The sequence below is a fragment of the Drosophila albomicans genome, chromosome 2L (genome assembly GCF_009650485.2).
Source record: "Drosophila albomicans strain 15112-1751.03 chromosome 2L, ASM965048v2, whole genome shotgun sequence".
NCBI lineage: Eukaryota > Metazoa > Arthropoda > Insecta > Diptera > Drosophilidae > Drosophila > Drosophila albomicans.
The window spans coordinates 1576724-1604572 of NC_047628.2; the positions used below are offsets into that span (position 1 = coordinate 1576724).

Here is a 27849-nt window from a genome sequence, read left to right on the forward strand (position 1 = left end):
ATTACAGATTCACCATTTAAGAATTTTAGTTGCAAATAAAATAGCAAAATAACACAAACGAGAACGCGAACGAACAGAATCAAATAAAAGAAAGGAACGGATATAGATTTTATGCATATGGAGGGCACATGTAGATTAGTAAGATTAAGTAACAAATAGTATTTAATTGAAAAAGTGATAGAATCAATCACTGATACAATCAATCTTAAAGAGACCATAGAGAAAGGCCACTCGAAGATACAATATCTCAGCTAAAAAAGTTAAGTATTTGGAAAGAATGGGCAGATATGTTTTAAGGCAAAAGCAACTGATTTTATGGAAATAATTCTTGTATTTATTTTTTAACGATTTGAAATAAAATTCATAATATTATTGAACGAAATGGACGAATAATACATTTTTCATTTGCATTAGTGATATATAAGGGCTTGTGATTCATATTAATATGGTAAAAATAATGGTTCGTTGTCGTTACATAGTATATAAACTAAGCTATCATATACATAGACTACTGTCAACAAACATAAAACTAGGTCTGAATTTTTAATTTGGTATTACCAATTTTCTTCATCCTCCAAATTGTCAGCAGGTGTATTGAAAGCCTGTAACATTAACTTGTTTTATCCATTGAACGAAAGCAAATTTCATTAAACTTACCCCTCCTCCACGAACATCAACTGTGTTGAAGTTTGAGCGATTGGAACTGCTACCGCCACCGATTTCATTTAGAAAATCCGGAACATCTTGATCGGAACCCTTCAGAATTTTAATCAAATCGCCAGCGATAAGACGATCCTGATCAGGATCAAAAAATGAAGTGGCACGTCCACTGTTGCCCACACGACCCGTGCGTCCAATACGATGCACGTAATCATCAATGTTTGTAGGCATATCATAGTTAATTACATGCTTCACATTTTTAATATCTGAAAAAATACCATAATTATATGGTCAATCAGGAATAAATTGGTAGCTATCACTGACTACTTACCAAGCCCACGGGAGGCAACAGAGGTAGCAATAAGAACTTTCATGGTGCCATTTTTGAAATCGCGCAAAGCCTGTTCGCGTTGACTCTGTAAGCGATCGCCATGAATAGATGTAGTTGGAAACTCAGTTTCAGAGAAAAATGAGGCTAGAAAGTCTGCTCCACGTTTTGTCTCTACGAAAACAATGGTACCTTCAGCACCCTCACGCAAGATTTCCTATAAACAAAATTGTGTTTAATTTTAAAACAAACAGAAATATGATTTGACTTACCATCAATTTGGAGCGCTTGCTAAACTTGTTAACCTCAAAAATGTCTTGTTTTACATCTGAGCAGGCACCTCCCACTACGCCAATAGTAACAAAAATATAATCCTTAAGAAACTCGCCAGCCAAACGCTGAATTTGCTCTGGAAATGTAGCAGAGAACATCAAAGTCTGATGTTCTGGGTGCATAGTTTGATGATGCATGATTTTGCGCATACTCTCCGAAAAGCCCATGTCCAACATACGATCAGCCTCGTCAAGAACAATGTATCGAATGTTGTCAAACATTATAAATGTGCGTTCAACAAAATCAAGCAAACGACCTGGAGTGGCAATCAGCAAATGACAACCCTTGTTAATCGCCTCATTTTGATGCTTAACCGATGTCCCTCCATAAACCAAACTAATCTTGAGATAAGTTGTATACGCAAACTTTCTTGCTTCATTGAAAATTTGGATCGCGAGCTCTCGAGTTGGTGACACAACTACCGCAAGCGGTTTGCCAATTTCTAGATCAGAAGGCTCATCAAGAATGTTTGTCAGTATGGGCAGCAAGAATGCAGCTGTCTTTCCAGATCCAGTCTGGGCGCAAGCCATCAGATCGCGTTTTCCAGCAATCACTGGTATTGAAACCTTTTGTATGGGAGTGGGAACTTTGTAACCAGCTTTAGTCACATTTTCCACCAAAATTTCGCGAAGTCCGGCTTGGTCAAACCGTTTAATCGATGTTGGCACATTCTCACCAGTCACCTTTAACAACATTAGATTTAGTTTAGAAAATAATTTATATCTTATTAGATCACCTTAACGGGAATATTGTCATATTTAGAGAAGTTAATCCCAGACATAATTCCAGTGCTAAACATCTCCGTTTCATCGTTAGTCGGTTCAGGAGGGATATAAAATTCTCTAGCCTTCTTTTCACCTTCCTCGCCATTATCAGCATGATTGTTATTCATGTCACCAGCTCCTTCGCGACGACGACGCTCACCTATTGGGTTAAATTTACAAAACGATTTTAAAAAACAGGCTTGCAGAAATTAATACCTTGGATCTATGCACATTCTATATTTAAAACAAAAAAAATACGAATATGTTTAAGCCTTTCAAGTATCAAATTTAAATAGGACAATGACGTGTTGATGCTGATGAAAAATGTTTTCAATGAAATCAAGTTGTTGGTTTTAAAGAATATTTGTGCAACCGATATTTTTTATGGTTTTAATGGAAGTTTCATTGCGCAATATTGAATTTTTCATACATATAAATTGTATTCTAAAAAAGAAGTCAAAATTATAAATTTAGATTCCTTAGAGACCATTTTCAAAAATTTTAAAAAATAAAAACTATTTTTGTTTAGAGAACCTTAATTATATTCAAATAAAAATATGTAAATGAATAAGTGCAAAGAATAATTAAGTTATTGAAATTACACTTTAATTATTATTTAAAAAAAAGCATAAGGAATTTAACATAAGGATGAAATGTATCCGTCTTTGCTGATATTAATGAGGTTCGCAGCTTTAAGCTCCAATAAGATTCGAAAAGCAATAGCTGCCTCCATCCTCGTTTTGATGAATGCCACCGAACGCATGTCGACCCTTGGTTGCATGACGAGCGCACAGATCAAACTGTGTGCAACGCTCCTCTTCAATGCTGGCATATCTTTAACAATAATCGGATCGTATGTGTACAAGGCAGGTATTGAGATATAATGTGGTCTGCCTCCCTCTTTGGGTTTCGTAAGTTCAGTTCCATTTCTCGGATTGCCATCAATTATTAGATTGGCCTGTACTTGTTCAGCACCCACTTGTCTATAATTGTCTACCATCAACCGAAGTAAATTATCGTGCTTGATAATAAACTTTAAGTCTTCTAGGTTGTTGCCATATAAACGTTCTTGGATGCACTCCTGTTTCTGCTGTGGCTGTTGCGGAGTATCATTGGCATTCGACATCGAATCATCTATGAGTCGCGTTGATGGGGTGATCATTGCTTGCGTTACGTTGGGAGTGCTGCTTTCAATTGTATGATTTCTTAGTCCGCCACACAGGCTCACACTTTCTGGTGGTCGAATTATTTCAATTGATGTCACTATCGGTCTATCTGGCAAATTGTCTGAACAGAAAGTAGGAAGATTCATTTGTATGAGTTCTGGTGGAGTATTATCCATGACTTGTGGTATTATAAATGGAGTTTCATCTGTAATATGTTGCTGGGTAACATTTGCAGTTGACATATCTTCTCCATCCCTAACTGCTGCCTGCAGCAATTCAGTTACAAAAGCAGTTGTAATCTCTTGATTACTTCTTGATTCTACCGGCTCATTGACGTTAAGAGTATTTCTTTCATATATGCGGCGTCTGCGTTTTACTTTGGGCACAGGGACATTATCTTCCAGATAATTTGGAGCAAAAGTTCGTGGACGAAATACTGAGGACCAATCGCGTTGGGATGGAGTAATGTACGGAACAGCAAAATCTGGCAAGGTCGTGTTCGGGGTTTGTAACAGAGGTGGTTCAGACATTTCCAGAACACGGCCAGCAGAAGAACGCATCTGAAGTTCTTCATTTATTGCTGGCAGTTGATGACGATATGATTGTAGTGGCGTGGGAGGTTTCGCAATACGTGATCGAACTATCGTCGACGCCGAGATATTGTCATCCAAACTTAGCTCATTCGATGAGGGATGTACGGCACTGTCTGTTTCTAATGGCATGTCCTGTGGGAGATGCGGCGGGGGCATTAAATAAGCATCCTCTTGCGATAAATTTCCCTGACAAGCTAAAGTAATTAATTGTTGTGATGGTACACTGTGATTAGGAGTGGTCGCAATGGCACCACATGGAGTTGTCTCAATCTCCTGCTCGGTAGAATGCTGGTTGTCCATGGCCAATCCGACATAGTCCGGCGTAACAAGATTTTCAGACAGCTCCTGACGCGGAAAATTAATTTGCCCGCTGGTTCCGACATCAACCTGGTCCATTTGCAAATGTTTCACACCGTCAACTAATTTAATCATCAAGTGCGGTTTACACACCACATAAGAAGATAACCAAATTGAGTTGTCTTTAAAAATGGGCCAGACCTTGATCTCCCTTAATTTTTGATGTGGCAAACAGCTCATTTTACGCATTGAGTGCAAACCTAAAACTTCTTCGGAAATGCAGCGGTGAAATACGAATGGAACTTGTTGATTTAAAGACACTTCTAACTCCTCGAGTTCGTGTATAATTTCGGGTACTTCAAAAGAATAATACGTTTCTTCGTAATTTAGTCCGACTTTCCTTAAACGACATATCAATCGATGCAATCGATCCTGAAGTGAATTTAAGAACTGTAAATCTATATCCTGTTCTGAAGGCGCATTTCTTATTGATGCAACTCTTTGCGGTTGTGCTGGCGTTCTTGTTAATCTTGCTGCCGTTGCGGTTGGGTTCGATTCTTCTTGCGCCAGTTGCCCATTAGAAGTACCTGGTACCACAAACGAATCAGTAAAGTAACTAGAAATCAACCAATTTACATTTGGCTGTTGCTCATCATCCCTTTCGAATATCAATTGGTTTATTTCCGATATGATACGATCAGACTTTAAAGCTGCATCACGTAAATCAATTGCCTTCTGCTTTCGTTTCGCTCGTTGCGAGGTCTCCTGTATCTCCCACTCGTTGTCAACCAGCTTTTTAAAGGCAGCCTGTAAAAAGTCGCGCTGCTTTCGCAATTTTGCCAATGCCATATTAAGATCGTTTATATTAGGCAGCTTAATAAACGCCTCGACTGATTCTTTGTCATAGGTTAACGGCACTTGCAAGCCTGTGCTGAATCTGGAGAACAATTCTGGCACTGTTTTTAAAACAAATATTGGAAATACAGCGATATAGAAGTATTTTTCAAATATGGTTTTGTGCATAGGACAATAAAAAATGTTTAGATAATATTTCTTACCGCCTTCGTTGTCCTTATGACGATGTCCTCGGAAGCCTGCCTCTCCGTTATTACGACGTTCACGATAGCCGTTTCCGCCATCATCACGTCGAGCACGGTAGCCGGTTTTGTTGTCACCTTTATCATCGCCGCCGTTGTCATTATTCTCTTCACAATCGCTCCATTCGGCAACATCATTGGACTTTGGTGGCGCACCATTAAATTTATCCACTTGAGATGCAACGGCATTTGAAGGCTAAATTACAAATGTTTATATCAATTTAAAATTAAAAAATAAAATTCGATATACCTCATCTTCCCAGTCAGACATGATTTTTTAGATTTATACCTAATGAAAAGAAAATATATTTTATGTTGTTAATTACACAGATTAAAAAAACTAAAGTAACGACATCAGAGATATGCATTTTAGATATTTTAAAATGGCGTTCTGCTCCTACCACAAATTAAGACGATCAAATCATTTCAAATTTATTCAGAGGTGTATTTTCTAATTTAAATTGGGATCCTAATATTAGATTAGCACCTTAGCGTAGAATGCTAATACTAAACCTTTCTTCGCTTCTGACCGTAGTAGCATGTAGACGGTACCTTTTTACCAAATCTCATTAATGGTGAAATCGATTCTTTGGAGCCACTGGCATAAATTAGTTCTAGTGTACCTGTCTGGACCACTAGGAAATTTAATTTTTCTTGTCTTCTATTTATATTTTCTTGTCTTCTATTATTGTATTAGTTAATTGTATTATAAAATTGATTGTTCGCGGTTTAAGTTTAAACATGCTGTTTTTTATATTATTTTTGTCCGACCGTAATCAATTCCGTGTTTTCTATTTCTGGGACGCTAAATAGTATTGATATTAGTGGTTTTTGGTGCGACTTTGTTGGCGCTACGCTAAAAAGATAATCCGATCTTAGTTAGTGTCCCATTTATTAAAATCAAAAACAATTTCTCGTCCCAACTTATTTTGTTTTTTGGGGTGACGTTAGCGTTTCGTCAAAAAAATTCGTTTTAGGTTAATATAAACAAATTTTTCAGTGAAAAAATAAAATATTTGAATTTAAGAAAATATAAGAGATGCAAATTGAATAAAAAGCCTGCAAACGAAACCACCAACAAATTTAATTTATTTGTTTTACTCATTTACATTCAATAAATACTTTTTAAATTAAAGAAAAAAACAAAAATATTTATTACTCGTCTCTCAAGAGATACAGAAGAATTACAACACCGTTAAAATCTAGAAAATGAATTACTTGCCCAATACAACATTTTTTACTGTAGTTTGTACTCACTTTCGCTAAGTTAAAAAAACATTATTTTAAAATATACATCGATTTCTGGGAAAAATCTTTGATCAAAACAGAAAATCTTTTACTCTGAAAATATGTCAAGTTTTGAGATTTTAAGAAGAAAATACGCAAAATCTAATACGTGTTCCACAATAAAAATTGTATGCAACCAAATGCATTAAAATCCACCGTACTTACTAGATTTAATTTTCAGTGACTATAGCAAACTAACATCTTAAATGAATACAATTTTTTTTGGAAATAAAACCTATTCAATGTGCGATTTAGATATATCACAATAATTTAATTTAATTTTTGGTTATATAGATCTATTAGTTTAATAACTTAACACATTTGAAACATAACGTACAGAGAGCGAACGCAACAGCTGTTAACTCAACAAAAAAGACACAATTTTGCCATTCACCGTACGACAGAAAAATGCGAGCATTAATGTTAGAATGAGGCGCAACTCTGTTAATGTGAAAAATGTGAGTTGCTCTGTTCTGTGTATGTATACACAGCATGCTTTTTTCCCTTTGCCTCCTATATTAGAACACATGTGCGCTTGACTAATATATACATGTGTATGTTCGAGTATCAACCAAAGTAGAAACGCAGAAAATTAAGGTTAGAGCGCAGCCAGGCAACCAACCACACGACGAAACGAAAAAATAGCAAAAAGCAAAGACTACAAAAAACGAATTTCATCTATTTAAACATACATATATACACACACACACATATAGAAACAGCAACTAAACCAAACACATACGAACATTTTTTCTGACAGAAACTGAAATCTCGTGTGATTTTTGAATAAAATCTGTAGTGAGTGGAAAATCAGTTGAGATAAAAATCGTCGCAGAGCAGCAGCAGCAGTCAGCCCACAAAACAATCATGGATAACGCCGGGAAAAATCGTTATGAACTTTTGTTCATGGACGACGATGTTAGCGATCCATTAGATAATCTTGTCGCGGCCAAGAAGAAGCAGCAGCAGTCATCAACGGTTGCAGCAGTAGCACCGACTGCGAAAACGGCGCCATCTGTTAAGGCACCCAAAACGTCAGCAACCAAGAAGCCAAATCAAGCCGAAAAGGAAAACAAACCAGGTGCGCTTAATAAGAATGATGGCAAAAAAACTACGATTGGCAACAACAATGACAAAACCAGCAACAACGGCAAGCAAGGTGGGGCTGTCGCTGCTCGTAACGCTGGCGCTGGTGGCGCTGCTGCGGCCAAAACACGTGAAACTGGTCAAGGGCAGCAGCAACAACAGCGAAATGTCAATTTTCGTCAGAACGGTGGTGAAGTGACTCGAGAGCAACGCAATAATCGCAGAAACGTGCGTGAAAATGGTGCACCCAGTGGCAACTCTGGCGGCAGTGCTGAAGGCAATCCTCGTCCTTATCGCGGCACCGGAGGCGGCTTTGGTAACGGCGGTGATCGTCAAAATCGCCCCCCTCGCAACTTTGAGGGTGGCAATCGTAAGCGCGAATTTGATCGCCAATCAGGCTCTGACAAAACAGGTTAGTTTTAAATATTAAATATGTTATCTAAGGGATTTCAAGGGATTTAGTATATTAAAATATTTCTGAATTATTTTCATTAATAAACAAACTGAGAGTTCAAAAATAAGATTAACTAAAAAAAAAAAAACAAAAACTAACCAAAATTGAATATGGGGACGACACTCGACGCACATTTCGATTTCATTTTGTTGTGTATATGAAAAAATGTGTTTAAAAATAGTTTGGTTCTTCTTCTGTCCGTTTTTCCCCCTAAATTCCCCCATCATCATATCGATCACATATTACAGTGTGAGTGTAGGAGAGACCCACACAGTTTTCCACACCATGGAAGATTATGAGGACAGGCAGCGTCATAAGTATTTTTTTAATACAAATTAATGGGGGGTAGGTATATTGCCCCGAGCGGCAAGAGAACTTTGGCTAACGACTAGCTATCCTCTTATCTACAATAGTTATTTGACAATTTGCTAACTTGCCCGATACATACATATATTAATCACAATCATAATTGCAATATATTTTTTTGGACAAATGGTCATTCCACTATAGGAATTGATAGTTTATTACTATTATTATGTTTACCAGTAATATAATTAATATCTAAATCATAAATTTCTCTCAATACTAGGGGTAAAGGCAATTGATAAACGTGATGGAGCTGGCGCACACAACTGGGGATCAGTAAAGGAAGCCATCGATGATGTTAACAAAAACAATGAAGGCGAAACGAGTGCGACAAACAATGCAGAAGGAAAGACCGATGAATCTGGCAATGAACAGCAGAACGAGCAGCAGCTACCAGCTGAAGAGGAAACCAAAGAGCTGACCTTGGATGAATGGAAGGCTCAGCAGCAACAGCGTATTAAGCCCAAGTTCAACATACGCAAGGCAGGCGAAGGTTGGTGCGAAACATTATGAAAAAGATTTTATATGAAATGCAAATTCCTGCAAGTGTCATTGATTCAAATATTATTTTTGTTGTTCTCGCTCGATTTGCAGGAGAGGACACCTCGCAATGGAAAAAGATGATTGTGCTCACTAATAACAAAAAGAAGGAGAACGAAAGCGAAGAAGAACTCGAATATGATCCTGCCATGTATCCGCAACGAGTTGGACGACAGCAACGCGTCCTTGATATTCAATTTAATTTCAATGACGGACGACGCGGCGGAGGTGGCGGTTTCGGTGGTCGCGGACGTGGTGGCCCACGCCCCGGTGGACCGCGCAATGAGGGCAATCGTGGTCCTCAAAATGGTCCGCAAGGTGCCGCAGGAGGTGCTCATAGCAATACCGAGGGCGGCGGCAACACTATTGGCGCAGCGCAATCCCGTCCAGAGGGTGGCAATCGACCACCAATTGAGCGTCGTGGTCTTGGCGGTGGTATTGGAGGTGGCCATGCTGGCAAACGCTTTGGCAACGAGCGGCAACAGAATGCCGCACCCAAGGTCAACGATGAACGTCAGTTCCCCACCCTGGCCTAAGGGATTAAATAAACTGCGATTTGGAATTGGAAGAATTGATGGAAATTGGGAGGCGCTTGCTGCTGCTGATGTTACTTGCGCCGGGCGTGCATTCATATTTGGGTGTCTGTGTATTAGTTTGAAGAAAGACAGAACGTCAGTATATCACACCAATACAAAATCACACATCCACACCCACAACACACAAACACATTAAAATTGCTAAAAAAAAAAAAAAAAAAAAAAAAATTAATTGCGGCCGCAGCGCAGTCAAAGCCAAAAATAACAAAAACAAAAAATATTTGAAAACAATGAACACACTAAATGCAAGTAATAAGAGATATTCGCAAAATCTATACTTATAATAAATAATTTAAACAAACCCTAAACTGTACAACTTAAGCAAAAGCAATTTAGAGAAAACTGAAGAGCAAAAAGATTAAATTTCTAATACTTATTGTAAATTAATTTGATTTTGCCTCCCACGATTTTGTCACGTCAATCAAAATATACCACAAAAAAACCTTTCATATATTCACATTCATACATCTATAGAATACAGTCTGCTATCCAATCAAACTATTAGACATACAAGAAATTTTAGAAAACAAAAAAATAAAAAAAAAAAACATCACATACATCATTTACATACAATTCATACACATATATTTTTGTTAAACATTTTTATATGCCCTCATATAAAAATGCATTTTTTAATTTTTACTGTGTTACAATTATATTTTAAAAATGAATAAATGAACAACTGAAAAAAACAATTTAAAAATATTTACCTAAAAACTCAGTACGCGGAAAAAAAATAAGAGGAAAAAAAGATTATTAAGTGTTGAACTCTTATAATAGTGTTTCTTAAAACGATACAAATACAAATATATATTACACTCAACTATAATATTAACTATAAAAGTATGTGCATCATATAAACTACATTTAATGAAAGTAAACACAACACGCTGAAAAATATATATGAATTTAAGCATGATAAAACAATAAAAACAAACTATTGGAACAAACATAGAAAATCCCTTTATAAGTAGTTACACTTTAGCACTCGCGCGCGACTAACGATATAAATCAATTAAAAATCGTTTGGAAGGCAACATAAAAACGGAAAACTCAGCTAAGTAAAGAAAAAAAAAACCAGATCAAATACCCTGTACAATTGTATGCTTTTACAAATAGAAATTGTATAAATTATATAAATGTTTATGTATGTCCATGTGTATAAGTACACATACATGCACATGTTGGAAACGAACAAAAAAATACACAAAATGGCAATTTTAAAAGTAAACCACGTAGAGATGGAAACATCAAATTAAAACGATAAATTCATTTTTTGATTAATATTGTATTGTATTTTGACCCCAAAGAAAATCAATTTCAACTGAGTGTTGAGAAGTCGTTTAATATATATATAAAAAAAAAACATATTTGATAAAAATAAAGAAAAACAGAAAAATGTTCAATTGTTTTTTTTCTGAAATTCATATATGAAAATTGGATCAGTTAATACCAATCCTTGAGTGCGTGTTGAATGGAAGAGTAATTTTGATATTCTTCTTAATTGAACCTATGTTTTTATTTATATTTTTTTCATACTTTGAATTATTTGCCAACCAAAGATCTATTATTTATTGCTAGGGAATGTGAACACTAGGATTCATGTATTAGCAAAATTGGAGATAAAATGATGCATGGTAATCGGTCACAATATATAACATCAACTTGTTGTGGCCACTTTCAAGAGCGATATTTCAGTTTTTATATATGAGACAATCTTCAGTTTCTCCCGCCAGAATTCGCGCTTTGTTCGGAAAACGTATTTTACCTTTGTATCTACGTATGCCAATATGAGAATTCATATTTTGAACGTAAATTATCAAGCAAGCGAAAATAGTTACTGTTGAAACCACAGCACCGCACGGTACAATTGAACGAAACAAAACGAAAGAAAACTAAAAACAAATACAGATCAGAAGCTATAAACTTTTTCTTCGCTTGCTTTGCATTTAGAGTTGCCACTATGGGATAACTTTTCAATGAGTAACGGCAAAACTATTGCATGCTGGCAACACTAACGTGAACATAACGGTGAACAAAAAAGCAAGAGGCTCCGAAGACAACCAAAAAGAATTTTCTTCGTAAATAAGATGTGAAATTCCTTAATAGTACATATGTATGTACGTACATGTGTTATTATATAGCCATAAAATTGGTCGAAAATATAAGCAACTTAATGAATACCTAATAAATAAAGCAAATTCTATGTATTAAACATTCAATTAAATTAAATAATTTTTAGTTTTAAGTTTTTTTTTTCTGAAAGTTTCTTTTTTACTCAGAAAAATTTCCAAAAATTACTGTAATGGTTGAGTAACATGGTTTTTTAAATTTATTTATACACATTTCTAATATTTTTCATTATTTCTTACTCACCAATGAATTTTTGATATTAAAACTTTAATGTTAAGGGAGCACGTGAAAATTTGTTCAATGGTACACAATTTTACCGCTTATTCTTAATGCTTCTACGACTTCCTTCCAAGTACGCCAAAGTTTAAAAGTGACATATATGTGGTGATGAATCGATATATTATTTTGGCAAACATCGATATATGCTCAAGATAGTGTCGCAATTTTTTAGGGCAACATAGCTTCGCAACTTTGGGGTCACATTTCCATACAAAAAAATCGGATGTGAAAACATTTCTATTTTTGCATTTTTCGTCACATGTCAAAAAAATTTAATGAAATTCAATGGAAAATTAAATAATATTTCATTAGAAAAAATTGATATATAAAAAAGGTAGCAACATTATTGCCAATATCTCTATATATCTATGAGAAGTTATAGAAAGTTTTAAGAAAAAATCCCCGAAAAATCATCAATTTCTCTAGAGTCGTTTTCAAGATATTTGGGGGAAAGTTCAATAAACTCAGCTCCAGCCCCATACAAAATGTGTGCTGCTAATTAATGACAATAATGGATAATAATAATGGATTATATATCTGGGAGCAGCATCCTTAAGGTTCCATACCGATACTACGCATAAGTAGGGGAATCTGTAAATTTGTCACGGGTATAAAATCGCAATAAAATTCGATAATGAAAAAATAATATGACTCAGTTCCTAAATGGCTTTCAATATTTGTATTACTTCTTTGGAAATAATGTGTATTTGTAGAAATACGAAATCTTTTATCATTTCGTTATCATGCAGTTCTTAAACAAACATTGAGATACACTCGTCTTTAAAAAGAACTCGTCTTTTTTATGAAATACCATAAGTCTTCACATTTATTTATGCGCGTAAATGTCACACATAGTGTTTATATGTCACAACAAGTCGCCTATAGCTCTTATATCTCACATAATGCTTTTGAGCCATTAAAGAAACGAAAATATTTTTATATGTCAGAACTTTGAAAAATGGGCCGTTATCGCATCATGGTGTTAGCCAATAGCATCTTCTTGAATAATGCGAATCTATGTGTTTACTCAAAAAGCGCATCATTGAAACAGTCATTTGGCGATGCAAAACTATTAGACTAACGAAATACAAAACTGAATATCCAGGGGAATACTCTGTATTAGTGCATCTGTGTCAAATGCGGTTCTTAATACTAGTGTTCGCACCAAAGTTGCATCACGCATTTAAGAGTGAAATGGTAAACAAACTCAGACAGGAAGAAGAAACTATCAAATACAATAGAATTCACAAAAATCATATTTTTACATAAATTTAATTTTTATTTTTATTTCTGTTTTACTTTAAAATAAGCAACTCGTTCTGCAACGATCATATTTCTATAAAAAGTGGTAGAATTGATCGTATTGGGGATTTTCTTTAGAGGTTAACAAAAAAAATTATATATTAGCTTACATAAAACTTGCATTAAAATCTTTAGTCGAAAGCTTTGTGGAGCTTATGAGCTTTTTAAGGATTAGAAAAGTAGTAAAACTTATAAAAATCGGAGTAAAATACTGTAAATTACTAAATTATTTGCGAATAAAATTATTTGGTTCAGCAGTAGTCTAAAAACAACTTTTAGAAACGTAAATGTAAAGAGATGGTAAATAGAGATGGAGATGATGCTACTCATAGCTATAGAAAAGATGTATCAAAATAGCTTCGCAAATTCAGTGTCAATTATTGATACAAGAATATCGGATGTGAAAGCATTTTTATGTTTGCCTTCATAAATAAAATGCAATCTTAAATATACGAATTTAAATATATGTGTGTCGCCAACAGAATTAAATCCATAATTTGTGAGAATTTTATTCTGTGTGATAATTAATTATAATACATGTTAAATCTATGACTTACTTCTTACAGCAGTGACTTCCTCTAATTCTATACAAGATCGCGCACTTTTCAATTGTCTGCTTAAATACTATACGGTTGACCATTGCAATAGTCACTAAAATACCACTTTTCATTCATTGAACTATTCGATCACAAAACACTAAAAACTACTAATCGAAATTAAATGTTATTTACATCGCTTCGCAACATATGTTTCTAATTTTATTTATGTTTAAAGCGATTTTGTGGCAATTTTCATCGAAATTAAACAAAACAAGTTAATTTCGTAGGTGCATCGAGTAGCTGGAACTAGTTCGGAACCAGTTAGACCAGAACCATCACAAATCAGAGCCCACTAGTGTTAAATAATGCACTTTGTGTTTTGGCGGAACATTTAAAGTTTAAATACTTGCTGAAAAACAGGCAATTTCATAATAGAAGACTTCCTTGAGGCACTCATCATATAATTTGAGTTATCTAAAAAACGACAATCTCTTAAGTCATTTGAATTATTATAGCTGTCAAACTCGCGTTATTGAAATAATACAAATTATGTGATGATGCATTCTCGACATTCGAATGGCGCGCATTGATGCGCTTTGGTGTAAGGCTTTGCATCATAATGCTCATCATATAATCAGAAGTATTTGAAGTAAATAAATGTGTTTTTTTAATGAGTTTTAAAAAGCAATATAACGTTTAGTAAAATTAGAAGCATTAATATTTTGGAATGAACGATTCACAGATTGAACTAGTTGAATATCTTTTGAAGATACTTCAAGACGGAAATGGTATATTTTAGTGCACAAACTCAGCACATGATGGTATGTATTGAAATTAAAATAGCGGTCACACTTGTCTTCAGAATACATCAAAGAAAATTTAGTAAACAACATTTATTGGAGGGAAATAATGTAATAAGTCGTATTTATCACGTTTTAAATCGTCAGACATTCGATATTTGTGAACTGTTTGACTGTAACAGAACTATAACCTTCAATCATTTCTTTTAATACAGATTGTACGCCAGCGGCTTTTAAAATGAGCGTCGAGGACGAAGTGTTCCGAATCCAAAAAAAAATTGGCAAAATATCGACAGCAAGCGATGGCGCGGTAAGAGAAAAAAGATTATACCATGAAAATTGTGTGAAATGTTTTTTATTGCAGGGACAAGAACAAGCACTCGATCTATTAAAGGCGCTGCAAACCTTAAATATTAATCTGGAAATATTGACAAAGACACGCATTGGAATGACTGTGAATGAATTGCGCAAAAGCAGCAAGGACGACGAGGTGATTGCACTGGCCAAGACACTCATCAAGAACTGGAAACGGTTCCTCGCAAGTCCGGCGCCAGGCACCCCCAAGGAGAGCTCTGCGAACAAGGATAATTCGAGCAGTGCACCGAAATCATCGAGTGCCTCCAAGTCGAATTTATCGTCAGGCAAGGAGAAATCTGGCAGCACCAGCAACTCTGCGAAGGAAAAACGCGAAGAAAAGAAACCATCGTCATCATCAGCGCAAACATCATCATTTCCATCGAGCGGCGGGATGACTGATGCCGTCCGCTTGAAGTGTCGCGAGATGTTAACGAATGCACTAAGGATTGGCGAAGTGCCTGAAGGTTGCGCTGAGCCGGAGGAAATGGCCGCCGAGTTGGAGGACGCCATTTATATGGAGTTCAAAAACACTGATATGAAGTACAAGAACCGCATTCGATCGCGCGTTGCAAATCTGAAAGATGTGAAGAATCCGGGACTTCGTGGCAATTTCATGTGCGGCGCTGTATCGGCAAAACAGTTAGCCAAAATGACACCTGAAGAGATGGCCAGCGATGAAATGAAGAAGCTGCGTGAGAAGTTTGTCAAAGAGGCCATCAACGATGCCCAACTCGCGACTGTCCAAGGCACTAAGACGGATTTGCTGAAGTGTGGCAAGTGCAAAAAGCGCAACTGCACCTATAACCAGCTGCAAACGCGCTCCGCCGATGAACCTATGACCACGTTCGTCATGTGCAACGAGTGCGGCAACCGATGGAAATTTTGCTAAACGTCCTTTAATCCAACCAAAATAACCTTTAAACTTAATTCAAATTATTACATACATATACGCAAACCCATATACTGACACAGACATACAGATCCAATACCTTTTGTATTGAGGCGCATTCAATGACCACCTAAAATAAAAATGTCAATAAAAAATTATTGAAAGCGATTTTGCACTTTATTTCTGGTAACGTTTTTAATATGTTGAAAGTCCGGTGTTGCCAACACATTTAATCTCATATCTAACTGTAATATGTAACTAACGAGTAGTTGGAAAACATTATTATTAAATTAAATACATTTATTAGCAGCAAATCACGAGAAATCTGATAGAAGTTTTGACTAAAACCATTTATACAAAAGTTGCATTTGCTATAGAATTAGAATCTATAGTATTATGAGGTTATTCAAGATGAAGTCCCGTATGGTGTTGTTTTAGGTGCTTATGTTTCTGTACCCACGGCCACACTAAAAATATTTTATATGGCCTTATCACACCTGCCTGTTTTGGTCACACTGGCAGCAGTGCAGAGTTTTTGCTTGCAACGATCTGTTGTGTTCGGTTTGCGTTCGGTTATTTTGTTATAAAGGTAACTTCAGATTTAAAAAAGAAAAAACTACTTAAGCTATTTATCTATTAGCTAAGTAAAAACATATGTATTAAACGTATATACATTTAACTTTTAACTGGCTGAAAGTGATTAAAGTTAATTGTAAATTTAATGTTTTCTTGTTAACCTGTTGAGCGTTGCACTCGATGGTGCGTGACCTATTTATGTAACCTGTTTTAAAGAATATACCGCTTTAACTTTAACTAAGCTCCCATCCCAAGCAACAAGTTGGACTGGACTTTAGAGTGGGACTTGGGACTGGTAATGATGAGTAGAAGTGGACAAAGTGTTAATTGTTTTTACTAGTTTATTGTTGCTGACATTTCATTTTGAGAATTATTTATTATTGAGCGATGTTTAAAAGGTAAAAGCTCTTCCTTTACCTCTCTAGCTCAAGAATGAAGAAGAAAAGAGTGCATTCACCCTGTGTTTCTGTGTGTATAACTAGAAAAGTGCGTCGAAGAATTCACAAAAAAATAATACCATATTTAAGAAAAGCCGTAGTTATGTTTGTTTGTTGAAAGCTTCTGCACTTGATTTTTCTAAAGATGTACTGCAAATGTGAGTATATGTATGTGTGGCTGAGACGTGGCTGCACTACGCCTAAGCCTCTGACCAAATTATGCTACGCTTCAGGTTTTGTTTGTCTAGAACGGTACTAACTTGCTCATACTCACATACGTACCTAGCTATACACAGATAGTGAACGAAAGAGTACATTCACATTTACACACATGCATATAGCCGTGCGTACCTGTAAAAGAGCCCCTAAAAGAGAGAGCCGATTTCAAAGAGTCAGCTCACTTTGCAGCTACGAACGGTCAATGGGTGCCCCTCTGCTTCGCTCTTTCTCTTTTCTTCTATATGCGCAGTCACTTAATTTCAATTCACAGAAAAGCAGGCATCTCGCTCTCATGCTCTGCTTGAGCTTACACCGGGGTTAGAATTTCTATGCATAGCAGTGACAATAATAACACTTGTTTGGTCGGTTTGTTGCACAACGGGATACTTTGTAGGTTGCTGCGCAGCCTGGGGGAGAATAAAGAACCTTTTTTCGATTAACGTGCTTAAAAGCTCGGATCTGTATAGTTTTGATGTTTCTGTCTGACTTGAAAACATCTTCACAAAATGTGCTTATTATTTTTGTTGTGCAGCTTTCGCGACTTTATACTATGAGCTGTGCGCGCAGCAAGCGAAGACTGCGACTTTCTGTTTGTTTGGTGAAACTTTTTTTTTAAGGTCGGCATTCGCACAATAAACTAAAAGTTAAAACTTATAACGCGGAATTGACGCGTTTGCTTCAGATTTCAAAAGAGTTTATTGTAACTGATCTTTCTCTTATCTATTTCTAAACTTGCATAAGAAATGCCAAAAATGTCAAAGTGACAAACAGTCGTTCTTTATCTAAGAGTATGTGTATGAAGATGCACATACAGGTGCACATTATATACATAGTATGTGTATATTTACATAAAACGTATTGGACGTGGCAACCTCGAACGAACTTTCACTAATGACTGTTTGTGAACCCTCACACACACACAGAACACATGCAGACGACGTACACATACCACTGCACGTGCGTTTTCCATACGTGCTAAAATGCGTCAGGGGATTGTAATACCTTTGACATCAGTCTTTAGCTTTAAACTTTTTAGATTCTTGATGTTGCAGTTCTCTTTTTGTTTTAAATGTAAATTAGTAAAATGGGACGTGTCTAAAGTTGAGAATTTTAAAGCATTCCACTCATTGATATTGGTAATTTACTATTTGTTAATTTTTGGTCATGATCAGCTGAGACCCCTACACCAAAACTACAGAACTGATATCATTACCAACGCTAAGTGATAACGTTATTAAGCAACAATCATTTTGAATATAGCACAGGCAACAACAACTATTTGTACATTCTGCTACTGAGTCACATGCATACATACATACATATGTATGTGCATACTTGTGTGTGTGCGTAAAATTCTCTTTCTCTCTCTCCCACTCTCACTCCCTGAGTGTGTGAGGATAGATGAATTGTGTGTATTTTGATCGCCAGAGCGTAACCGAACCAGGTATATACAACATACAAATGTATATGTTTCTGTATATATATGTACATACTAAGTACAATCATTTAAAGCCGCCCAACATTTGTGTGCTGCTAAAATGCTTTGGATTTTCGTATGTCTGCTATTCCATACAATCAGTGCTGCCAACTTCTATTAGTAGCCAAATGACAGTTAGAAATGGCTAAAAACTAGCTATATTGCTAATGACTAGCAAAAACAATTGATGCGTTTTTACTACAATGAATATTTTGAATCACTAAGTTAACTGTATATTTACATATGTATGTATGTACATATGATAAAAATAATATTATACATTAGGCTGCATCTTGATAATTCTGAGCTGTCGCACCCACGTAAAACTATATATATATATATATTTCAAATTAGCTGATTATTGATGGGTTTAAAAAAAATCAAGAAAAACAATAATCTTCTAAAATTGTAAATTTAAATTTCAATATTCTCAGTAATTTATTATTAAAAATAGTTAGATTTTACATAAATAGCTAAATTGGCAACCCTGCAAGTTAGTTGAATTTAAATACATATAAATAAACATTTCTTAAAGTTCCTCTTAATTGTGTCATTTGTAGCATAATCAGTTCATGTATGTATGTATGTAATACATACATATACATACTATGTATATATTGCAAATTTCTAATTTGTTTGATTTACAATACATAAAGTGCCACATGCCACTTTTAAATTATCGGATTGGTGTACAGACCTAGTACCATTTTTGGCCGAAAGTTTCTATCTCTAAACTCAGCGTTATTTTCACCGAAAATGTAATGAAAGTAAATTTTTAATATGACATTAAATTGAATCTCAACAAAAAAAAATTTGAATAACAAACGCAACACAGTTGTTGTCTTGTCGTCGTTTATTAAATGGCTACTTCTGAAATCGAACGAAACGATGTCACAATGCAAAGTTTTGGCTAAGGTATTATGAAAAGTGAAAATGGGCGATGGCCTGGCCTTTTTTGTATGTCGAAAAGTATGGTTTTCTTTGATTCGGGTTTTGAGTTGTATTTGGATTGTCGTCAAAACACTGAAGCACTTTAAAACAATTTATTGTTGTTTGAATTAACGAAAACGCTTTGAGTCGAATGTTAAATAGATGAAAAAAGGTAAATTTTAACACCTTGACAAAATTAAATAAATATTGGCGACGACAGACACAAATTAGGAAGAATGAAAACTTATAAAAAAAACTTATAAATTCTTTAAATTTACGGTTAACTTCATCTTAATAGAATCTTATACTAAATCAGTGAAATATAGTTAAATTTAATATATTTTTCATAATATACACCTGATATTTCTTAGTCAATTATTTATTTTTAGATGTCGCTTTCTTACTTGCTTATAGCAGGTTTTAAACGCCTGTAGCCACAAAAACAATCACTGTGATTCTTTGACTTTGTTGTTATTCAATGTCGATATTGTTGTTCTATTTGCGTTTGCCAATTACCAAGAGTAACATGTTTTTCTCTTCTTTCTCACAGAAAACGGGCTGTGGTATTGGATGCCAGGACCAGGAACAGTAAATGAAGGACGACGAATATGGTCATAGTAACACGTGTAAGTTAAGAGAATAAATACCTCAAGAAATCAGTGTTATTTGTTAGCGATGCTAGATCAATAAACAACACATCTGAACCGGAAATACGCACATACACGTACATGGTATAGAAAGACATTGCCTTACCGGGCTTTGGTTGTGTTTAAGTTTTTGTGTCACGCTCAAGTGATTCTTCACATTTTGTTGATGGCCATCGTTAAACGTCCATGGTAACTCCATGGCTCGTAAAGTGTAATGTTAAATTTAAAGCACTTCAATAATTTGTACAGGGTGACTACATCTGGATAGAACCCGCATCTGGGCGAGAATTCGATGTGGCCATTGGAGCACGTGTCATATCCGCAGAGGGCCGTCGCATACAAGTGCGAGACGATGATGGCGACGAAGTTTGGCTTGCGCCAGAGCGTCGAATCAAAGCAATGCACGCCTCATCTGTACAGGGTGTCGAGGATATGATATCCTTGGGCGATCTGCATGAAGCTGGAATACTGCGAAATCTGCTTATACGCTACAAAGAGAATCTAATATACGTAAGACGATAGTATCTATTAATTGACATAAAATTAGTACTAATCAATTAATTTTCTTTTTTTAGACTTACACTGGCTCCATTTTGGTCGCTGTCAATCCGTATCAGATACTACCCATCTACACGGGGGATCAGATTAAGCTGTATAAGGAACGCAAAATTGGCGAATTGCCGCCTCACATTTTCGCAATTGGAGACAATGCCTATGCACATATGAAACGCTATCGCCAGGACCAGTGTATAGTAATCTCTGGTGAATCCGGTGCTGGCAAAACAGAGAGCACAAAACTGATATTACAATACCTGGCTGCAATAAGCGGAAAGCACTCGTGGATTGAACAGCAGATACTAGAGGCAAATCCTATACTTGAAGCTTTTGGAAATGCTAAAACAATACGCAACGATAATTCTTCAAGGTTAGCGGTTTGTTGGTCATATTAATGCTCTTTTAACTGATCCTTATTTATTAAATCAATTTAGGTTCGGAAAATATATTGACATCCATTTTAGCGCAAACGGAGTTATTGAAGGGGCTAAGATTGAACAATATTTGTTGGAAAAATCGCGCATTGTATCGCAGAATCACAGCGAACGTAATTATCATGTGTTCTACTGTATATTGGCGGGTCTGTCCAGTGATGAGAAGAGCCGTTTGGATCTGGGCGTGGCGTCCGACTATAAGTGAGCTCAAATAATTCGCATATTGTAATTTACGTGATTAAAGTATTCTATTGTTGCAGATATTTAACTGGGGGTAACAGCATTACCTGTGAGGGACGTGATGATACTGCTGAGTTCTCAGATATAAGATCTGCAATGAAAGTACTACTTTTTTCGGATCAGGAGATCTGGGAGATAATTAAGCTGCTGGCCGCGTTACTGCATTGTGGAAACATCAAATATAAGGCAACAGTTGTCGATAATCTAGATGCAACAGAAATACCTGAACACATAAATGTTGAACGTGTTGCCGGACTACTTGGACTTCCAATACAACCGTTGATCGATGCTTTAACTCGACGCACTTTGTTCGCTCATGGCGAAACTGTCATCTCGACTCTGTCCCGTGATCAGTCGGTTGATGTGCGCGATGCCTTTGTAAAAGGCATCTATGGGCGCCTATTTGTGCATATTGTGCGCAAGATCAATACGGCCATATTTAAACCGAGAGCCACATCGCGCAATGCTATCGGTGTGTTGGACATATTTGGATTCGAAAACTTCGATCAAAACAGTTTCGAACAGTTTTGCATCAATTATGCGAACGAAAATTTACAGCAGTTCTTTGTGCAGCATATTTTCAAGTTAGAACAAGAGGAATATAATCATGAAGCTATTAACTGGCAACATATTGAGTTCGTGGACAATCAGGACGCATTAGATTTAATTGCTATAAAACAGTTAAATATTATGGCTCTGATCGATGAGGAGGCTAGGTTCCCCAAAGGCACTGATCAAACGATGCTCGCAAAGTTACACAAGACGCATGGAGCCCATAAGAACTATCTGAAACCGAAGTCGGATATCAATACAAGCTTTGGTCTCAATCACTTTGCTGGTGTTGTGTTTTATGACACACGCGGTTTTCTGGACAAGAATCGAGACACTTTCAGTCCTGATCTCTTGCATTTAGTTAGCCAGAGCGGAAACAAGTTCTTACGTCAAATCTTTGCGCAGGATATCGAAATGGGTGCGGAAACTCGAAAACGCACGCCAACACTTTCCACACAATTCCGGAAGAGTCTTGACGCCCTCATGAAGACACTTAGCAGCTGCCAGCCATTCTTTATTCGCTGTATTAAGCCCAACGAGCTGAAGAAACCCATGATGTTTGATCGAGGTCTCTGCTGCCGTCAACTTCGATACTCCGGCATGATGGAGACGATTCGAATACGTAGAGCTGGTTATCCTATAAGACATGGATTCAGGGAATTTGTGGAACGCTATCGTTTTCTCATACCGGGCGTGCCGCCAGCGCACCGAACAGACTGTCAGGCAGCTACGTCGCGCATTTGCTCCATGGTTCTGGGCAAGTCCGACTATCAACTGGGCCACACAAAGGTCTTTTTAAAAGACGCCCACGATCTGTTCCTCGAGCAAGAGCGTGACCGTGTCCTCACCCGAAAAATTCTCATATTGCAACGCAGTATTCGGGGATGGGTCTACAGGCGACGCTACCTGAGATTACGAGCTGCCGCTATTAGTGTGCAACGCCTCTGGAAGGGTTACGCTCAGCGCAAACGTTACAGGAACATGCGAGTGGGATACATGCGACTGCAGGCCTTGATTCGTTCGCGTGTTCTGTCTCATCGCTTCAGGCATTTGCGTGGACATATTGTGGGACTACAAGCCCACGCTAGGGGCTACTTGGTGCGTCGCGAGTATGGTCACAAAATGTGGGCGGTGATTAAAATTCAGTCGCATGTGCGTCGTATGATTGCTGTTCGAAGATATCGAAAAATGCGCTTTGAGCATAAACAGTTCGCTGAAGTGCTGCAGTTGCGCAAGTTGGAGGAACAGGAGTTGCTGCATCGCGGTAATAAACATGCCCGTGAAATTGCTGAGCAGCATTATCGGGATCGACTGCACGAACTGGAAAGACGGGAGCTGCAAGAGCAGTTGGAGGATCGTCGACGTGTTGAAGTTAAAATGAATATTATCAATGATGCTGCCCGAAAACAGGAGGAGCCCGTTGACGATAGCAAACTAGTGGAGGCCATGTTTGACTTTTTGCCCGACTCAAGTAGCGATGCTCCAACACCACATGGAGGTCGCGAGACTTCGGTCTTCAATGATTTGCCTCATGCGCAGACGGTTAATCAGGAGGATATAATTGCACCAATTCATATTTCGGAGGATGAGGAGGACTTGTCTGAGTATAAGTTCCAGAAATTTGCGGCTACGTATTTTCAGGGCAATGTGAATCATCAATACGCAAAGAAGGCGTTGAAGCATCCTCTCCTGCCACTCCATACTCAAGGTGATCAACTTGCGGCTCAAGCTCTGTGGGTTACCATACTTCGTTTCACGGGCGATATGCAAGAGCCCAAATATCATACCATGGATCGCATGGATACCACATCGGTTATGTCCAAAGTAACAGCTACTCTAGGTCGCAATTTTATCAGAAGCAAGGTAAGTCTTAAAATAAGAAACAAAATAGGTATGGAAATATTAAAGAAACGTCATGATTGCAGGAATTCCAAGAGGCACAACTAATGGGCCTGGATCCTGAGGCCTTCCTTAAACAAAAACCTCGCTCAATACGGCACAAGCTCGTCTCCTTGACACTCAAGAGAAAAAACAAATTGGGAGAAGATGTACGCCGTCGCCTGCAGGATGACGAGTACACTGCAGATAGCTATCAGTCTTGGCTTCAATCACGTCCCACATCAAACCTGGAGAAGCTGCATTTCATCATTGGCCATGGTATATTGCGTGCCGAGCTTCGTGATGAAATTTATTGCCAAATTTGCAAGCAGCTAACCAACAACCCACTCAAATCATCCCATGCCCGCGGCTGGATATTGCTTTCGCTTTGTGTGGGATGTTTTGCGCCATCAGAGAAATTTGTTAATTATTTAAGGGCATTCATAAGAGAGGGTCCGCCCGGGTATGCTCCATACTGCGAAGAGCGTCTGAAACGCACATTCAACAATGGCACTCGCAATCAGCCGCCTTCGTGGTTGGAACTTCAGGCTACCAAGTCAAAGAAACCTATAATGCTGCCCATAACTTTTATGGATGGCAACACAAAGACACTTCTGGCAGATTCGGCTACAACGGCTCGTGAGCTGTGCAATCAATTGTCTGACAAAATAACGTTAAAGGATCAATTCGGATTCTCCTTATATATTGCACTATTTGACAAGGTCAGCTCATTAGGTAGCGGAGGCGATCATGTAATGGACGCTATATCACAGTGCGAACAGTATGCCAAGGAGCAGGGTGCCCAGGAGCGTAACGCGCCGTGGCGTCTCTTTTTCCGCAAGGAGATATTTGCGCCATGGCATGAACCAACTCATGATCAGGTAGCTACGAATCTGATTTATCAACAGGTCGTCCGAGGCGTTAAATTCGGTGAGTACCGTTGCGATAAAGAGGAGGACTTGGCCATGATAGCTGCCCAACAATATTTCATCGAATACGGTACTGATATGTCTATGGAGCGTTTGTTCACGTTGCTGCCAAACTTTATACCTGATTTTTGTCTAAGCGGTGTCGATAAGGCAATTGAACGCTGGGCTGCCTTAGTGTTGCAGGCATATAAAAAGTCTTACTATGTCAAGGACAAGATTGCACCACTGAAGATCAAAGAAGACATCGTTAGCTATGCCAAATACAAATGGCCGCTACTCTTTTCACGTTTTTACGAGGCGTATCGAAACTCCGGACCCAATTTGCCTAAAAATGATGTCATCATAGCGGTCAACTGGACTGGTGTTTATGTCGTGGATGATCAGGAGCAAGTACTATTAGAGCTCAGCTTTCCAGAAATCACGGCCGTCTCCAGCCAGAAAACAAATAAGGTATTTACGCAAACCTTCAGTCTGTCCACGGTTCGTGGCGAAGAGTTCACATTCCAATCTCCCAATGCCGAGGATATACGCGATCTAGTCGTGTATTTTTTGGATGGTCTAAAAAAGCGGTAAGAGTTTAGATTCTGTAACTATAACATTTCGATTTTTTAATTATTTTTGCTTGCAGCTCAAAATATGTAATTGCTTTACAAGATTATCGTGCTCCCTCCGACGGAACTAGTTTTCTGTCATTTTTCAAGGGCGATTTAATTATCCTAGAAGATGAGTCGTGTGGTGAGTCGGTTTTAAATAATGGATGGTGCATAGGTCGATGTGATCGGACGCAAGAACGCGGAGATTTCCCTGCTGAGACGGTATATGTGTTACCCACTTTAAGCAAGCCTCCCCAGGATATTTTAGCACTGTTTAACATTGAAGAGGCACATCATGGTCGACGTCTAAGTATGGTCTCCAATGGTGGAGTGGTCGAGCCTCGCGACCGACCGCATACACTGATGGAATATGCATTAGATCATTTTCGTTTGCCTCCAAAGCGCACTATGTCCAAGACATTGACGTTGAGCTCAAAGCGCAGCGAAGAGCTTTGGCGGTATGCCCGGGATCCCATCAAAGCGCCATTATTACGTAAGCTGCAGAGCAAGGAGGAACTAGTAGAGGAGGCATGTTTTGCGTTTGCTGCTATACTTAAATACATGGGTGATCTCCCATCAAAACGGCCACGTATGGGCAACGAGATTACCGATCACATCTTCGATGGTCCTCTAAAGCATGAAATATTGCGCGATGAGATATATTGCCAGTTAATGAAACAGCTTACAGACAATCGGAATCGTATGTCTGAAGAACGAGGTTGGGAGCTGATGTGGCTGGCAACGGGTTTGTTTGCCTGCTCGCAGGGTCTGCTCAAGGAGTTGTTACTATTTCTGCGTTCACGACGACATCCCATCTCGCAGGATTCAATGCATCGCCTTCAGAAGACCATACGCCATGGTCAGCGTAAATATCCTCCTCATCAGGTGGAGGTCGAGGCCATACAGCACAAAACAACACAAATCTTCCACAAGGTCTACTTTCCTGATGACACGGATGAGGCATTCGAAGTGGACTCCTCAACACGCGCCAAGGACTTTTGCAACAACATCTCACAGCGGCTATCATTGCGCACTAGCGAGGGTTTCTCACTGTTTGTTAAAATCGCAGACAAGGTCATATCTGTTCCGGAGGGCGATTTCTTCTTTGATTTTGTGCGCCATCTGACCGATTGGATAAAAAAAGCACGACCAATACGTGATGGAGCCAATCCACAGTTTACATACCAGGTCTTCTTTATGAAAAAACTGTGGACGAACACTGTGCCAGGCAAGGATCGTAATGCCGATCTTATCTTCCATTACCACCAGGAGTTGCCCAAACTCTTGCGTGGCTACCATAAATGCTCTCGGGAGGAAGCTGCCAAGTTAGCTGCCCTTGTGTTCCGTGTACGATTCGGGGAAAACAAACAAGAGCTGCAGGCCATACCGTACGTCATAATATCATTAACTTTGAATCTAAGTAATCCTCACTTTTATAATTTATGTACTTGCAGACAAATGCTGAGGGAATTAATACCTTCCGATATTATGAAAATGCAAAGTACGAGCGAATGGAAGCGATCCATTGTTGCATCTTACAATCAAGATGGCGGCATGAGTTCTGAAGATGCCAAGGTTGCCTTCCTAAAAATTGTCTATAGGTATGTGAAATCTTTTAATTAAAGATGATGAGTCCATCTAACCTTCCACATTCTACGTTCATTTTAGATGGCCAACTTTTGGCTCTGCTTTCTTCGAGGTAAAGCAGACAACGGAGCCCAACTATCCTGAAATGTTGCTAATTGCCATCAATAAACACGGTGTAAGCCTTATACATCCAGTAACAAAGGTATGATAAATATTTTGTATATATATGTATACATTTTATATATATTTTGTTTTATAATTTATTTATAATGAATCATTGCAGGATATACTCGTTACACATCCGTTCACACGCATCTCAAACTGGTCGTCAGGCAATACATATTTCCATATGACTATTGGTAATTTGGTACGGGGTTCTAAGTTGCTTTGCGAGACTTCGCTTGGTTATAAAATGGACGATCTCCTGACTTCATATATATCATTGATGCTGACCAACATGAACAAAAACCGAACAATACGAGCCAATTAGGAAACTGATTACTTTAACCTAACCATTACCATATTTATAATAATTACAAATTATAAATGCAATAATTTACACGAGTAGAACTTATAAGATCTAAGCTATCATGAATCCTCCCTAAACTTATTTCACCTCTTTTAGTTAGCTATATATAAAATACATTTATTCTGTTTGGTACTTATATTATCAATTATGTTGTATAAATTCGCAAACTGTTTGTGTAGTATTTTATTACTTATTCCGTTACCTTAAATTATTGCTTAAAAATAACTATTCTCTTAAAAGTACGAGTAATATCCGATAAGGATTTGTATCTATGTATTTTTGCATTCTGTAAAACCATCTGTATATTTTAACTTATGTCTCTTTATGATGACATTTTGTATCAAATACATAGCAATAATCAGAAACTATTTAATAAATTATACGCAACTAATTGTATTTA

General features: G+C 37.5%; 4 protein-coding genes across 5 annotated transcripts; 3 read left to right on the forward strand and 1 right to left on the reverse strand.

Moving 5' to 3' along the window:
* Window positions 1-311: 311 nt before the first annotated feature.
* LOC117563506 (ATP-dependent RNA helicase vasa) lies at window positions 312-12076 on the reverse strand. The gene is made up of 8 exons (XM_034241880.2): window positions 11944-12076; window positions 5489-5527; window positions 5200-5434; window positions 2058-2245; window positions 1261-2004; window positions 992-1205; window positions 658-926; window positions 312-602 (listed from the first exon to the last, which is right to left on the reverse strand). The coding sequence occupies exons 2-8, from the start codon at window positions 5507-5509 to the stop codon at window positions 555-557; spliced, it is 1719 nt and encodes a 572-aa protein (XP_034097771.1). The 5' UTR covers window positions 5510-5527; window positions 11944-12076; the 3' UTR covers window positions 312-554.
* On the forward strand, window positions 7057-10084 carry LOC117563507 (plasminogen activator inhibitor 1 RNA-binding protein). The gene is made up of 4 exons (XM_034241882.2): window positions 7057-7122; window positions 7286-8023; window positions 8655-8924; window positions 9026-10084. The coding sequence occupies exons 2-4, from the start codon at window positions 7393-7395 to the stop codon at window positions 9505-9507; spliced, it is 1383 nt and encodes a 460-aa protein (XP_034097773.1). The 5' UTR covers window positions 7057-7122; window positions 7286-7392; the 3' UTR covers window positions 9508-10084.
* A 594-nt stretch (window positions 12077-12670) lies between the features above and the next one.
* On the forward strand, window positions 12671-16034 carry LOC117565305 (transcription elongation factor S-II). Of its 2 annotated transcripts, none has more exons than XM_052002577.1 (3): window positions 12671-12680; window positions 14836-14930; window positions 14985-16034. In XM_052002577.1, exons 2-3 carry the CDS (start codon window positions 14859-14861, stop codon window positions 15864-15866), a joined length of 954 nt encoding a protein of 317 aa, XP_051858537.1. In that variant the 5' UTR covers window positions 12671-12680; window positions 14836-14858; the 3' UTR covers window positions 15867-16034. The 2 variants fall into 2 exon arrangements, with proteins under 2 accessions (XP_051858537.1, XP_034100234.1); XM_034244343.2 differs by lacking the exon at window positions 12671-12680 and adding an exon at window positions 14649-14731.
* Window positions 16035-16367: 333 nt separating this feature from the next.
* On the forward strand, window positions 16368-27845 carry LOC117563687 (myosin-VIIa). Its single transcript, XM_034242118.2, has 11 exons — window positions 16368-16455; window positions 20056-20131; window positions 20402-20662; window positions 20728-21077; window positions 21142-21342; window positions 21402-23796; window positions 23859-25309; window positions 25369-26721; window positions 26788-26934; window positions 27002-27122; window positions 27204-27845. Exons 2-11 carry the CDS (start codon window positions 20114-20116, stop codon window positions 27408-27410), a joined length of 6504 nt encoding a protein of 2167 aa, XP_034098009.1. The 5' UTR covers window positions 16368-16455; window positions 20056-20113; the 3' UTR covers window positions 27411-27845.
* The last annotated feature ends 4 nt before the right edge of the window (window positions 27846-27849 follow it).

Coding starts and splice junctions, on each gene's coding strand:
- LOC117563506 (XM_034241880.2), bottom strand. CDS start 5,509: ATGTCTGACTGGGAAGATGAG. Junction 2,005..2,057: donor ATGACAATATTCCCGTTAAG/GTGATCTAATAA, acceptor ATGTTGTTAAAG/GTGACTGGTGAGAATGTGCC. Junction 927..991: donor TGTTGCCTCCCGTGGGCTTG/GTAAGTAGTCAG, acceptor GTATTTTTTCAG/ATATTAAAAATGTGAAGCAT.
- LOC117563507 (XM_034241882.2), top strand. CDS start 7,393: ATGGATAACGCCGGGAAAAATCGTTATGAACTTTTGTTCATGGACGAC. Junction 8,024..8,654: donor ATCAGGCTCTGACAAAACAG/GTTAGTTTTAAA, acceptor TCTCAATACTAG/GGGTAAAGGCAATTGATAAA. Junction 8,925..9,025: donor CATACGCAAGGCAGGCGAAG/GTTGGTGCGAAA, acceptor CTCGATTTGCAG/GAGAGGACACCTCGCAATGG.
- LOC117565305 (XM_052002577.1), top strand. CDS start 14,859: ATGAGCGTCGAGGACGAAGTGTTCCGAATCCAAAAAAAAATTGGCAAA. Junction 14,931..14,984: donor CGACAGCAAGCGATGGCGCG/GTAAGAGAAAAA, acceptor TTTTTATTGCAG/GGACAAGAACAAGCACTCGA.
- LOC117563687 (XM_034242118.2), top strand. Junction 21,078..21,141: donor CGCAACGATAATTCTTCAAG/GTTAGCGGTTTG, acceptor AAATCAATTTAG/GTTCGGAAAATATATTGACA. Junction 26,722..26,787: donor CAAGAGCTGCAGGCCATACC/GTACGTCATAAT, acceptor ATGTACTTGCAG/ACAAATGCTGAGGGAATTAA.